Source organism: Diorhabda sublineata, chromosome 5, assembly GCF_026230105.1.
Source record: "Diorhabda sublineata isolate icDioSubl1.1 chromosome 5, icDioSubl1.1, whole genome shotgun sequence".
NCBI classification, from domain to species: Eukaryota; Metazoa; Arthropoda; class Insecta; order Coleoptera; family Chrysomelidae; genus Diorhabda; species Diorhabda sublineata.
Window position 1 is genome coordinate 36931197 of NC_079478.1, and position 15778 is coordinate 36946974.

Sequence of the window (15778 nt, forward strand, 5' to 3'; positions counted from 1 at the left end):
CCGTTTTTAATTGTCCACCCTGTATAATCACTTTAATTAAATCTTCAACTCTCGCCATTCGCGAAATCCAAAAACTTTTTTTTTCTCTGAAGCTGTAACATAATCCGTTCCAAAGATATGGCCGTTTTTAATTGTCCACCCAGTATACTCACTTTAATTAAATTTTCAACTCTCGCCATTCGCGAAATCCAAAAATTTTTTTTTTCTCTGAAGCTGTAACATAATCCGTTCCAGAGATATGGCCGTTTTTAATTGTCCACCCTGTATAATCACTTTAATTAAATCTTCAACTCTCGCCATTCGCGAAATCCAAAAACTTTTTTTTTCTCTGAAGCTGTAACATAATCCGTTCCAAAGATATGGCCGTTTTTAATTGTCCACCCAGTATACTCACTTTAATTAAATTTTCAACTCTCGCCATTCGCGAAATCCAAAAATTTTTTTTTTCTCTGAAGCTGTAACATAATCCGTTCCAGAGATATGGCCGTTTTTAATTGTCCACCCTGTATAATCACTTTAATTAAATCTTCAACTCTCGCCATTCGCGAAATCCAAAAACTTTTTTTTTCTCTGAAGCTGTAACATAATCCGTTCCAGAGAAATGGCCGTTTTTAATTGTCCACCCTGTATATTCACTTTAATTAAATCTTCAACTCTCGCCATTCGCGAAATCCAAAAATTTTTTTTTCTCTGAAGCTGTAACATAATCCGTTCCAGAGATATGGCCGTTTTTAATTGTCCACCCTGTATACTCACTTTAATTAAATTTTCAACTCTCGCCATTCGCGAAATCCAAAAATTTTTTTTTTCTCTGAAGCTGTAACATAATCCGTTCCAGAGATATGGCCGTTTTTAAATGTCCACCCTGTATATTCACTTTAATTAAATTTTCAACTCTCGCCATTCGCGAAATCCAAAAATTTTTTTTTTCTCTGAAGCTGTAACATAATCCGTTCCAGAGATATGGCCGTTTTTAATTGTCCACCCTGTATAATCACTTTAATTAAATCTTCAACTCTCGCCATTCGCGAAATCCAAAAACTTTTTTTTTCTCTGAAGCTGTAACATAATCCGTTCCAAAGATATGGCCGTTTTTAATTGTCCACCCAGTATACTCACTTTAATTAAATTTTCAACTCTCGCCATTCGCGAAATCCAAAAATTTTTTTTTTCTCTGAAGCTGTAACATAATCCGTTCCAAAGATATGGCCGTTTTTAATTGTCCACCCAGTATACTCACTTTAATTAAATCTTCAACTCTCGCCATTCGCGAAATCCAAAAACTTTTTTTTCTCTGAAGCTGTAACATAATCCGTTCCAGAGAAATGGCCGTTTTTAATTGTCCACCCTGTATATTCACTTTAATTAAATCTTCAACTCTCGCCATTCGCGAAATCCAAAAATTTTTTTTTCTCTGAAGCTGTAACATAATCCGTTCCAGAGATATGGCCGTTTTTAATTGTCCACCCTGTATACTCACTTTAATTAAATTTTCAACTCTCGCCATTCGCGAAATCCAAAAATTTTTTTTTTCTCTGAAGCTGTAACATAATCCGTTCCAGAGATATGGCCGTTTTTAAATGTCCACCCTGTATATTCACTTTAATTAAATTTTCAACTCTCGCCATTCGCGAAATCCAAAAATTTTTTTTTTCTCTGAAGCTGTAACATAATCCGTTCCAGAGATATGGCCGTTTTTAATTGTCCACCCTGTATAATCACTTTAATTAAATCTTCAACTCTCGCCATTCGCGAAATCCAAAAACTTTTTTTTTCTCTGAAGCTGTAACATAATCCGTTCCAAAGATATGGCCGTTTTTAATTGTCCACCCAGTATACTCACTTTAATTAAATTTTCAACTCTCGCCATTCGCGAAATCCAAAAATTTTTTTTTTCTCTGAAGCTGTAACATAATCCGTTCCAAAGATATGGCCGTTTTTAATTGTCCACCCAGTATACTCACTTTAATTAAATCTTCAACTCTCGCCATTCGCGAAATCCAAAAACTTTTTTTTCTCTGAAGCTGTAACATAATCCGTTCCAGAGAAATGGCCGTTTTTAATTGTCCACCCTGTATATTCACTTTAATTAAATCTTCAACTCTCGCCATTCGCGAAATCCAAAAATTTTTTTTTCTGTGAAGCTGTAACATAATCCGTTCCAGAGATATGGCCGTTTTTAATTGTCCACCCTGTATACTCACTTTAATTAAATTTTCAACTCTCGCCATTTGCGAAATCCAAAAATTTTTTTTTCTCTGAAGCTGTAACATAATCCGTTCCAGAGATATGGCCGTTTTTAATTGTCCACCCTGTATATTCACTTTAATTAAATTTTCAACTCTCGCCATTCGTGAAATCCAAAAACAAGAATCGATTCACATATTAATATTGCTATTTTTTTAATTTTTTTAAAATCCCCTTCCAGACGTGCTCCAAAAAAACCACGAGTCCGGTCCTGTCGAAATTTCGCTCTTATCCGCGTATTTGTAATGGATTTTGTTACTAAGATCTTGTAAATAAAAAAAGAAACACGTTTACGATTAAATATAATTTTGACTTCCACTGTATATTCACTTGTAGCTACGAATTTTATTTTATTCGATGTTTTTGCAAATTTTCTAATCATTCTAACAAACATTGCGTGATGGTGATGGTTTAATGGTATTCCAAGAACCGATGGCTAACACATAAACAAGCATAAGCTAAATTACAGACGCTGCTTCAGTTTATTTTTCGAGGTTATGTTTGGTTTACCATAACAATGTAAACATACCGATATGGAATTCTCGTTATTGAGATGACGTGTATCAATTTTATGCCATGATTAAATTGAATTACTGGGAGAACTTTTAGAAATTTTTATAATTGTAAGTAAATAAGTTGGTACTAGCTGTGATCTCATCCGATAGGGTCAAGGTCATCATTCTTAATTATATTTGCTCTTCTTCTTACTTTAATAGTTTTAGGAACGATTTCTTCTTCTTTTTTTTTGGTGTAATGTTATGTTTACTTATTTCTTATCGTTTGTTACTTGCTTTGTGATGTTAACTAAGAAAAATTAGTACTGGTTATCTCTATAATTAAAAAAAATTTATGACAATTGACATTTACGGCTTTAATGCTGATTTCTCTTTTATTTTTGATCGTACACAAAAATTGCAAACATCAAAATTGAAGGGAATTTTACGCTCTATAACGTGATGGACTCAGTTTTTTTTTAAAACATGTTTCGGCTTCGATTTTTTCAAAAATGAATATGAAAATTTGAAAATTGTTTATTTATATGGGAAATATGGTATAACTGACTAAATCAAATTGATTTTTCGTAGAAATATAGAGGAAATGTTTCTAAAGAAGTTGATGTTTGCAAATTTCGAAAATTCAAAATGGCGGCTACGTAATTCCCGGTAGTATCCTGTCACTTTGACTTTCATTATCTCCGCTTGTATTGATCATATTGAAGAAATTTTTTTTCCAAAATATGTTATTTCTAAAAACTATTATCTTGAAATTAAAAATTGAATTCCACATTAATTTTTCTAAAACTTAACATGAAAAAACTAAAAAAAATATCTTTCAAGTTTGAGTGTTAAAAAAGTATATAATTATTTTTTTGTAAATATTTTTTGATATTGTCTATCAAACTACAACTCTTTCTCTATCCATTCCAGAAAACCGTATCTCGAAATCGTGAATATTAAAGAAATCAATAAACATTGAAAAAAATATATATAAATCCAGTTTAAGCGGTCGCCATTTTGAATTTTTAAAAATTTTCATAATAATTTCCTCTCTATTTCCAAGCTGAGCTTTTTTCTGTTAGTTTTTTATTTGTTTACGTAAATTCAGTTCGATAAATCCACTCTGAATTAGTTATAACCAAACTATGTACAAATGACGTAATATCTGTCAAAATTTTATACCAATATGGCGTTCTATACAACCGGACACGTATTTAAAAACAAATTATGGTTAATCGGAAACCCACGCCGCGTTCCCATGAAATTAAAGAAAACAATACCCATAGAAAATGTACTAACTAGAAAGTCTACTTAATCGTCCATCCATGGTGCGTGAGAAAACGAACTTAAAATAATTGTCATACAATGCAAAATTTCTAAACAATGTTGTTTTCTTAGTAACGCATTTTAACGATAACTGCTTAATTCCTTCCCGCCTTTTTTACGTAAACAACCGATTAGAAACGTTATTTTGCATCCATCCGGTATACCATACATACTGTATTAACCGCTTCATGGAATTCATTAATATCAGACACGAAACTACAACAGTTTTTATTTCACGAAATAAAAGCGTAAATCTACTGGTTTATAACAAAAAAAAAATATCATATAACTAAATCCTATAATTTCGAATTCGATTTTGGAAGATTAATTGTACCGTGACTCATAGTAGCAGGTAATTGACCATGAGAACACAAAAGAGAAGTTTCACAAATATGCAGACAAGTCCGAACAAGACGTTGCCGACAGAACATCTTGTAACTAATTTGTTTTTGTATATTCATTATTATAAAATCATTTAAATGTATAATTATATTAATAATTCTAATCAAATTTAAATTATATATTATTTCGATCACATAAAACAATTCAATCATTTGACGTATACTAACAAAATCTATTGTTCTATGATATTAGTATTATTAATACAACGTTGCCATGTTAATTATTTGAACAATTCATATAGTAAATTCGTGATACCAAATTATTTTTTTAACGAAGTTAAATTAAAGTAAAAACTATTAAAAAAATATGTTTATCACTATTTTAGTGTATAAAGTAATTATCAATTTATTATTTAGGGTTTAAAATGACTTAGTTTTTATTCATAATACCTTATTCGAGTTCCATCATTTATTTTGTTCTATCGCTTTGCGTCGGTTATCAATTTATATACGTGAGAAAACTTATAAACTTCCTTCTTTAATACGTAAATATCTATTTTATATTTTTTTCCCAATTAATAATAAGTGGATAGTTACTGAAAAATTTTAATATGCGGCAACGCTGTTCAGGTAAACCGAAGTGAACAAAACGAGCTCCGTATCTACGCGAAATCGCAACATACCCACAGAGCCAGCGGACATTTGTTAACAGTAGGCTTTGGATGTTACGGCGGGAAAGTGTCAGTGCCGAAAGTAATAGTTGAACGTGAATGTTTTTTGAAGACATGGAAAAATGATTTGAAATTTCGCGTGATTTTATTTTGGTTTTACACAAAATTCGTGAAACGGTTTTTTATATTCCTCAACAACATGGCCGCTTTCGTATTTACTTTCGTGTTTTTTGTTTTAATTCGCTGTAATGTTGCGTTTTATAATTATTGTGATAAAAATATTTTCGATGCTAATGGTGACGAAATGGCATTCACAAAAGAAGCTAATTATAGAGAGTTTGCAGTTGTTGGCAGTTTGAAAGCTCTACATTGCTGTGCTAAGGAATATCAAACTATAGAATGGTAAGAATTTATCATCAATAGTAAATTAATTAGCCGAATCGTCATTTTCGACGGGTAAATTACCTATAAAAACAATTATCTACAAACGTTTATATTTTTAACTGATAAAAATCAGATAATAAATTATTTTTATATGATTTAAATACTAGGAATCATTTTAATCAGATACCTAATTCTCTGTAAAGTTTTTTATGTAATTTTAGTTAAATGTATATTTATATAAACTTTGTATTTCTAATTTTTGTCTAATTTATCATACGTGAAGATTTTTAATACAAAATTTGTTTCTATTGAACCGAATTTACATATAAACAAATGCCCGCGTATATCACGCAGCGGAGTAGTGTCGAATTGTTTCTAACACGACAGTGCCGTATTCAGGATCACTTGAACAAATAATTGAAATATGTTTATAATTAAAAAAAAGTTATAATATTACTTAGATATATAAATTTTGATACGTGTCGTTTAAATATTTTATACCTGTCGACACGAAAGCAGTTGTGTTAGATGATAAAAAACACGATGTATTCGTAACTAAAACCCATAAAAATAACCTTAAAACATGTCTAACCGGCACCGGGTCGTTTTCTTCAGATTAATCACCTCGTGACAACTCATGTTCGTACGTACCTTCCATTTCTATTTCGTTATCTGCGATACCCATCGAAACGGCCCACCGCAACGATCCATTCTTATGGGAATGGTTAAACTCGAACGGGCGGTCAAAAAAAAATGTTGATGTTATCGAAAATTTCGAGGTTTCATTCACAAAACACCGACCACTACAAATTTTCGTCTGTATTTTTTTTTGTGATTTCGATTTTATAAATTATAAACAAGAATTTTGTATCTATAATTTTTTTTTTCGATCTACCGACGTTTTTCGAACTCCTCGTATTAAAAATACCCTTTTTACAGAAATTTAGCACAAATTTGATCACAATTTTTTAGTATTTCCACAGCTTTTTGGAATTTCAAATTTCGTTTCATAACTTCTAATTTTATGTCGCCTTGTATAATGACGAAAAAGCTTTTTTATTTTTTTTATGATAATATCAACGTTCCTTTTATGATTTTTTTATATTACAACGTTGCCATTCCACAACTGTAAATATTATGAATTTATATAATGTTATTTTACGAAAAAAAATTACTTTAACTTTGACCCTGTATATTTCTCGCAAATATAAAATTGGAAGGATCTACAAAATACAGTCACTTAGACACACATTTTCTCAATTGATTTATACCAAAAATAAATCGTTATCTCGAATTTTTTCGAAAATATGGTATTTTTTATACAAGCATGTCAAATTTTTTCAAATTTCCGAATTTTTTGACCTAATTGAAAACACATTTTTATGGCGAAAATATGAGAAAAAACCATGGTGTAATATGTATTTTTGTCAGAAAAATTGAAAATCCATATTAATTTCCGAATCAAAAGTATAGTTTTCCGGAAAATCTAATTTTCATAAATTACACTCGATTTTCCACGTTTTTTTCGAGCAAAGTCTTATTTGGGCGTTAAAGGAAAGCGGAACAGGGAAAATGTGAATGATTTAAAGTGAAAAAAATTTTTGTTTCAATCTCAAATCGATTTAAATAATTAAAATAATTTGTAAAACCCCTCGATACGACCCTGTCGTTAACCAGGTAGATACGAGGGATCTATAACGAAAAATTAAAGTCATAGATGCAAAATCTACGGTTAAATATTATGATAATAAATATCGAGCACGTCTATGTCGATCAGATCCTTTGTTTTAAAAAATAATTTGGAGAATCGGTTTACGGCGGTAATTTTCTGAGAAAATCGATTTCTACGAAATTTTAAACGAGATCTCGCAGACTAAATTCATTTCGTGTTATAATCGATATGAATTATTTCATTTGAATTACTAATAGTTTTTTATATCAGTATATTAATGTACTCGCATTCATATACGAGGTACCGTCAAAAAATACTATGTTCTTAATTTATTTTGAATTGAATCCAATTTTGTTCGAAACTGTCAAAAAACGTGTTTTCCATGTACCGAATAAAGACTTTTTGACGCTGTTTGTGCGACACAAGTCGGATTTTTAGGTTAACCAACCAACTTTTTCTCAAGATATGACCCCTAGAGACTTTTTATTCGTTCCTAACCTCAAAGTTTCATTGGAAAGACAAAGATTCACATTAGACGCGTACGAATAGAAAAAAAAAACGGTTTCGTTATGTTCGATGAGAGTCCCAAAATACCAATAATAATTTTTGACTTATTCTCAGCCATATTTAAACACGGCCACATTGTAGACAGATGACCTTTTGGTGTAGTAAATTCGTCCAGATAGTAGATAGATGGCCTTTTCATGTAGTAAATTCGGCCAGATGGTAAATAGGTGAACTTTTGATGTAGTAAATTCGGCCAAATTGTAGACAGATGACCTTTTGGTGTAGTAAATTCGTCCAGATAGTAGATAGATGGTTTTTTTATGTAGTAAATTCGGCCAGATGGTAAATAGGTGAACTTTTGATGTAGTAAATTCGGCCAAATTGTAGACAGATGACCTTTTGGTGTAGTAAATTCGTCCAGATAGTAGATAGATGGCCTTTTCATGTAGTAAATTCGGCCAGATGGTAAATAGGTGAACTTTTGATGTAGTAAATTCGGCCAAATTGTAGACAGATGACCTTTTGGTGTAGTAAATTCGTCCAGATAGTAGATAGATGGTCTTTTCATGTAGTAAATTCGGCCAGATGGTAAATAGGTGAACTTTTGATGTAGTAAATTCGTCCAGATTGTAGATAGATGGCCTTTTCATGTAGTAAATTCGGCCAGATGGTAAATAGGTGAACTTTTGATGTAGTAAATTCGGCCAGATGGTAAATAGGTGAACTTTTGATGTAGTAAATTCGGCCAAATTGTAGACAGATGACCTTTTGGTGTAGTAAATTCGTCCAGATAGTAGATAGATGGTTTTTTTATGTAGTAAATTCGGCCAGATGGTAAATAGGTGAACTTTTGATGTAGTAAATTCGGCCAAATTGTAGACAGATGACCTTTTGGTGTAGTAAATTCGTCCAGATTGTAGATAGATGGCCTTTTCATGTAGTAAATTCGGCCAGATGGTAAATAGGTGAACTTTTGATGTAGTAAATTCGGCCAGATGGTAAATAGGTGAACTTTTGATGTAGTAAATTCGGCCAAATTGTAGACAGATGACCTTTTGGTGTAGTAAATTCGTCCAGATTGTAGATAGATGGCCTTTTCATGTAGTAAATTCGGCCAGATGGTAAATAGGTGAACTTTTGATGTAGTAAATTCGGCCAAATTGTAGACAGATGACCTTTTGGTGTAGTAAATTCGTCCAGATTGTAGATAGATGGCCTTTTCATGTAGTAAATTCGGCCAGATGGTAAATAGGTGAACTTTTGATGTGGTAAATTCGGCCAAATTGTAGACAGATGACCTTTTGGTGTAGTAAATTCGTCCAGATAGTAGATAGATGGTCTTTTCATGTAGTAAATTCGGCCAGATGGTAAATAGGTGAACTTTTGATGTGGTAAATTCGGCCAAATTGTAGACAGATGACCTTTTGGTGTAGTAAATTCGTCCAGATAGTAGATAGATGGCCTTTTCATGTAGTAAATTCGGCCAGATGGTAAATAGGTGAACTTTTGATGTAGTAAATTCGGCCAAATTGTAGACAGATGACCTTTTGGTGTAGTAAATTCGTCCAGATAGTAGATAGATGGTTTTTTTATGTAGTAAATTCGGCCAGATGGTAAATAGGTGAACTTTTGATGTAGTAAATTCGGCCAAATTGTAGACAGATGACCTTTTGGTGTAGTAAATTCGTCCAGATAGTAGATAGATGGCCTTTTCATGTAGTAAATTCGGCCAGATGGTAAATAGGTGAACTTTTGATGTAGTAAATTCGGCCAAATTGTATACAGATGACCTTTTGATGTGGTAAATTCGGCCAGATAGTAAATAGGCGAAATAAACAATATAGTGTTCGTATATTTATCTACGGTCTACTTTCTAACTACGTATTTATTTATTTATAGTCGCAAGTTTTGCTATAAAAATATAATATTTATGAGGTTGCAGCATCTGCTTAATTTCTGCGAATTTCAGTAATTGCATATCATGTTTCAAATGAATTATGGAAAGTTCAGCAGTTAATTTATAAACTTGAAACGGTGTTTCGTCTATAAAATCACTCATTTTGTTGTAAAAATTCTTTAAATTAACGATTCGTGTATACAGTGTGTCCCTGAATAGATATAACGATGAAAATTTGCCGGGTGAGATTTTTATTTCTTGAAATTCGGTCCTGTTCGATTCGGACATTAATTTGATAATTCAGTACTTCGAAATTTGAGAAAAATCTATTTTGTTTTACGGTAAAGTGATGTATACGAGGGACGGTTCGAAAAGTACCTGGTTCAACCAATAATTGCGGGTAGCAGTTTTTTTGTTTGACACCGAGCCATTTTTAGAGATAAATAATAATCTGGGGGGGCTAAATCTCGCGAATAGGGTGCATGAAAACATAAAGATAAACAAGTTTTTTCGTGTTTACAAATTCACTGTCAAACAAACCAGGAATCACCCTCGTACATTATATACTGTTATATAAATGTTTGGATGGGGGGTTGACCTTATTTTTTTTTGGTAAAAAAATTCGTTCATTTTCTTCTATTTTGTTTATTTTTTCGACGAATTTAAAATAAAATTGAAATCTGAGTTTGAAAATCGAAATTTCAAAACTTTTTTCGTCATTAACAAAACCCAATTAAACTGTGTTTGTTTTACTTATCTGGGGACATCTTGTATATATAATATATGCTTTGATTAAAATAAAACGTTTTTAAAGCCATTTCGACAGTTTACTTCAATTTTTTTTATACAGGGTATAAAAATAAAGTGTCCAGAAACGATATATTTTGGTATTTAATTCAAGCTTCTGCATTCCGGGCTTGAGACGGTTCTGTATCATAAGATTGTTTATATGTGTATAAGAGTGTATAAAAAAAGGAAATTTTTGGGAAAAAAACTTAATCTAACCTAATTTGGAAGTGGGATCCACCTTGTTTAAAAAAAAAACAAAAAAATTAATATAAATTGTTTGTTTCACTTATCTGGGGACATCTTGTATATATAGTATATGCGTTGATCAAAATAAAACGTTTTTAAAGCCATTTCGACAGTTTACTTCAATTTTTTTTATACAGGGTATAAAAATAAATTGTCCAGAAACGATATATTTTGGTATTTAATTCAAGCTTCTGCATTCCGGGCTTGAGACGGTTCTGTATCATAAGATTGTTTATATGTGTATAAGAGTGTATAAAAAAAGGAAATTTTTGGGAAAAAAACTTAATCTAACCTAATTTGGAAGTGGGATCCACCTTGTTTAAAAAAAAAACAAAAAAATTAATATAAATTGTTTGTTTCACTTATCTGGGGACATCTTGTATATATAGTATATGCGTTGATCAAAATAAAACGTTTTTAAAGCCATTTCGACAGTTTACTTCAATTTTTTTTATACAGGGTATAAAAATAAATTGTCCAGAAACGATATATTTTGGTATTTAATTCAAGCTTCTGCATTCTGGGCTTGAGACGGTTCTGTATCATAAGATTGTTTATATGTGTATAAGAGTGTATAAAAAAGGAAATTTTTGGGAAAAAAACTTAATCTAACCTAATTTGGAAGTGGGATCCACCTTGTTTAAAAAAAAAACAAAAAAATTAATATAAATTGTTTGTTTCACTTATCTGGGGACATCTTGTATATATAGTATATGCGTTGATCAAAATAAAACGTTTTTAAAGCCATTTCGACAGTTTACTTCAATTTTTTTTATACAGGGTATAAAAATAAATTGTCCAGAAACGATATATTTTGGTATTTAATTCAAGCTTCTGCATTCTGGGCTTGAGACGGTTCTGTATCATAAGATTGTTTATATGTGTATAAGAGTGTATAAAAAAGGAAATTTTTGGGAAAAAAACTTAATCTAACCTAATTTGGAAGTGGGATCCACCTTGTTTAAAAAAAAAACAAAAAAATTAATATAAATTGTTTGTTTCACTTATCTGGGGACATCTTGTATATATAGTATATGCGTTGATCAAAATAAAACGTTTTTAAAGCCATTTCGACAGTTTACTTCAATTTTTTTTATACAGGGTATAAAAATAAATTGTCCACAAACGATATATTTTACCTCAAGCTTCTGCATTCTGGGCTTGAGACGGTTCTGTGTCATAACTTCCATTTCGTTCGATATTTTCAAGTAGTACTTGAATGAAATAACCAAAATCCCATTGTACACATTCTACTAATACCTTTCACACTTTCAATTCGAAATTCCTCTTCACGGAAACACCGATAAATTAAAATAACTGTCAAAAACATTCACCCAAAGATGTCGACGCGTCCATTTTGTTACCTTCCCCCATTGTAAGCAGATCACCTTTTTTCTGGGAACAATTTCTTAACAAGCGAAATACCACTTCTCTTGAAACACCCAATTTCTTAAAATTAAACTTAGAAATCGACCGTTAAGACGAAATTAAAATTTTATTATCAATCACCGCAATCGATTCTGTTGATATTTGACAGGGTCGGACTAACTACATCATCGATTTAATCGATTACATATAAAACAATGCGGAAATACGAAACGTCGTATAAGATACGACGATATACAGTGTGTTTTAAAAAATCGGAACATAAATAATTTATTTTACGTAAATAATAAAAAGTTAAATATGAAATTAATAATAAAAAAAATGATAATTACATCTTTGAGAAAATACGAGGGCGATGTGATAGTTTTTTTGAAATACATGATTGGGTATATAAGTTTTTGATAGAATATGTCAAAATTACATATGAATTTGACAGTTTTAAGAAAATAATTTAAAAAACGCGTTTTTTTTTCAGTTTAAGCGTTATAAATATTTGTGAATTAAATTTTGAATTTTTTTTTAATGCCGTATATCAAACTACAACTTTTTCTCCGTCTATTACAAAAAACTGCGTTTTGAAATTGTTGGTAATAAGGTAATAAACAGCAATTGAAATAAAATATATAAAAATTCAAGTTACACGACCGCCATTTTGAATTTTCAAAATTTAAAAATTACTACTTTTTCAGGAACATTTCTTCAATATTTTTGTATCATATCAATTTTTTTTACTAATTTTTACTATACTTAATATATAAATGAAATTTTTTTTTTAATTTTGGCAAAATTGAGTGTGGTAATCAATTGTTTTCTAAATCTATATTCACCATGTAATAGAGCACAAAATTCCCTGCAAATTTGATATTAACAATTTTTTTCTACGATCAAAATTGAATAAAAAAATTCGTAAAAGTCTGAAATTTTCAAACGAAATTTTTGACTACACCTCGTACGTTCTAGGATTATTTCAAAACGTATATTGAAATTTATGATGGTTATACATCGATTTCACACAGATGTCTTTTATCTATTCAATTTCAACAATAGATTTCGTTTTACCCAAAATTTTGGTTTCTGTTGAAATTACATTTAAACCAGTGACGTACTCAGATTATTTCATAAATATCGTGATTTATTTAAAATAATTATCGTATTTCTTAGAGTTGAATCGATGTTATATTTAACAAAATTTCAAGGAAAAAATAATATGTTCAACAAACAAACTGAGTAATTACGATCAGATAAAAAATTTCGTGGAACTTTGAAGAATGTGAGGTTAGGTTCATAAATTTACCATCCGGTGATTGTGTCTATTGTGTAAGTTCAATTACATCGACTACGAGTCTTCGACATCCATGCTTCTAAAGAATTTCAATATCGATATTACAATAAAAGTATATACGAGGGTGAACCAATAAATTTCAATTAAATTATTATTTTTAATCTAAAAATTGACTATAATAATTTGTTTTTTCATTATTATTCGTATGAATAACGACTGTTAGAACTGATTTCACAAGATTATTCAGAAATTTATACGAGGTGCGATAAAAAATTACAATCCAAACTGAATATATTCAATTTTTGAATTTCGAAAAAAAAACTATTAAATAATATATTAAATAACAAAAAAAACTTAGAATTTTGTTTGGAAGCATTTATAATACGAGGATAGTACGAGAAGTATTTAAAACAGAAAAATTTTTCGTTTTACTTCTGATACCATCCTCGTATATATTTGAAAGGAAAACATAAAAAGAAGTAATATACAGGTGAAATCGATAATATTATAAATAGAATTCACTTCATTTTATATACCTGTTAAATATATTTTGAGTTCAATGACCTGGATTATTAAATACGGATAATAGATGGCAATGTTTGTGGTATAACAGGAAATTATGAATGAACGTATCCGTTGTAGTGTAATTTAAGACCTTCGTGACAAAAATTACGAGTTTAATAACATACAGGGTGGTTTAAAACTTTATAACTATATGTATAGGGTGTTCCACGGGTTAAATACTTATAGTAAAATCATGAAAATTTCTACGTTTACGTTTTCGGATACGATCTTTTTAACTAAAATATTTCCAAAGATGGCCGACTTCCGGTTCTACCGGAAATCGACTGTAACTTTGTTATTTTTAATAGAACACCCTGTATATTAAGACATTTTTGAAATCTACGTGAAATTTTAGTATACTTTTGTCTGAAAACTTTTTTCGAAAAATGCATACTTTTTGAGTTATTAATTTTTTTGTAAAAAATTTGAACTATTGCAGACTCTTGTAAATTATTTTTTTACGAGGATATCTTTAAAGTTATGAAAATGGTTTTTGTTCGGTTGCTTTTAACAAATTCAGACGTATTTGAATCTATGTTGGAACATTTTTCATTTTATACAGGGTGTGTATAAAAATTGTTGAAAGTTTAATTTTATAAATATCAAATTTCTTCATTTTTTTTTAAATAGAACCACCCGGTAAAAAAATAAAATCAAATTGTATTCACAAATCCTATTCCAACATGAATGCATTAAAATGGAAAAAAACCGGGTGGTTCTATTTAAAAAATAAGGAAATTTTATATTTATCAAGTAAAACTTTGAACACTTTTTATACACACCCTGTATAAAATGAAAAAGTTTTCAACATAGATTCAAATACGTCTAACCTTTCTAAAAGCAATCGAATGGAAACCGTTTTCATATCTTTAAGGGTATCCACGTAAAAAAATAATTTATAAGGGGTTGCAATTGATCAAATTTTTTACAAAAAAATTTATAACTCAAAAAATATCCATTTTTCGAAAAAAGTTTTTGAACGAAAGTATACTAAGATTTCACGTAGATTTCAAAAATGTATTAATATACAGGGCGTTTTATTTAAAATAACAAAGTTACAGTCCAAAACCGAAACTTACAAAAAAAATTAATAACTCAAAAAGTATGCATTTTTCGAAAAAAGTTTTTAGACAAAAGTATACTGAAATTTTACGTAGATTTCAAAAATGTATTAATATACAGGGCGTTTTATTTAAAATAACAAAGTTACAGTCCAAAACCGAAACTTACAAAAAAATTAATGTCTCAAAAAGTAAGCATTTTTCGAAAAAAGTTTTTAGACAAAAGTATACTAAAATTTTACGTAAATTTCAAAAATGTATTAATATACAGGGCGTTTTATTTAAAATAACAAAGTTACAGTCCAAAACCGAAACTTACAAAAAAAATTAATGTCTCAAAAAGTAAGCATTTTTCGAAAAAAGTTTTTAGACAAAAGTATACTAAAATTTTACGTAGATTTCAAAAATGTATTAATATACAGGGCGTTTTATTTAAAATAACAAAGTTACAGTCCAAAACCGAAACTTACAAAAAAATTAATAACTCAAAAAGTATGCATTTTTCGAAAAAAGTTTTTAGACAAAAGTATACTGAAATTTTACGTAGATTTCAAAAATGTATTAATATACAGGGCGTTTTATTTAAAATAACAAAGTTACAGTCCAAAACCGAAACTTACAAAAAAATTAATAACTCAAAAAGTATCCATTTTTCGAAAAAAGTTTTTAGACAAAAGTATACTGAAATTTTACGTAGATTTCAAAAATGTATTAATATACAGGGCGTTTTATTTAAAATAACAAAGTTACAGTCCAAAACCGAAACTTACAAAAAAATTAATAACTCAAAAAGTATCCATTTTTCGAAAAAAGTTTTTAGACAAAAGTATACTGAAATTTTACGTAGATTTCAAAAATGTATTAATATACAGGGCGTTTTATTTAAAATAACAAAGTTACAGTCCAAA

The 15778-nt window shown here is 29.8% G+C and overlaps 1 protein-coding gene across 2 annotated transcripts in view; it reads left to right on the top strand.

The window, feature by feature from the left end:
• LOC130444478 (uncharacterized) overlaps nucleotides 1–15778 on the top strand; it is a 75054-nt gene that overhangs the window by 39870 nt on the left and 19406 nt on the right. Inside the window, exon 1 of one of the 2 annotated variants that reach the window (XM_056779605.1) lies at nucleotides 5078–5484. The exons of the other annotated variant lie outside the window; for it this stretch is intronic. Within the exon in view, the coding sequence (XP_056635583.1) occupies nucleotides 5282–5484 (203 nt within the window). The 5' untranslated portion in view covers nucleotides 5078–5281. Of the gene's footprint in view, nucleotides 1–5077; nucleotides 5485–15778 lie in introns of those variants that run through there. 2 annotated transcript variants of the gene reach the window in all.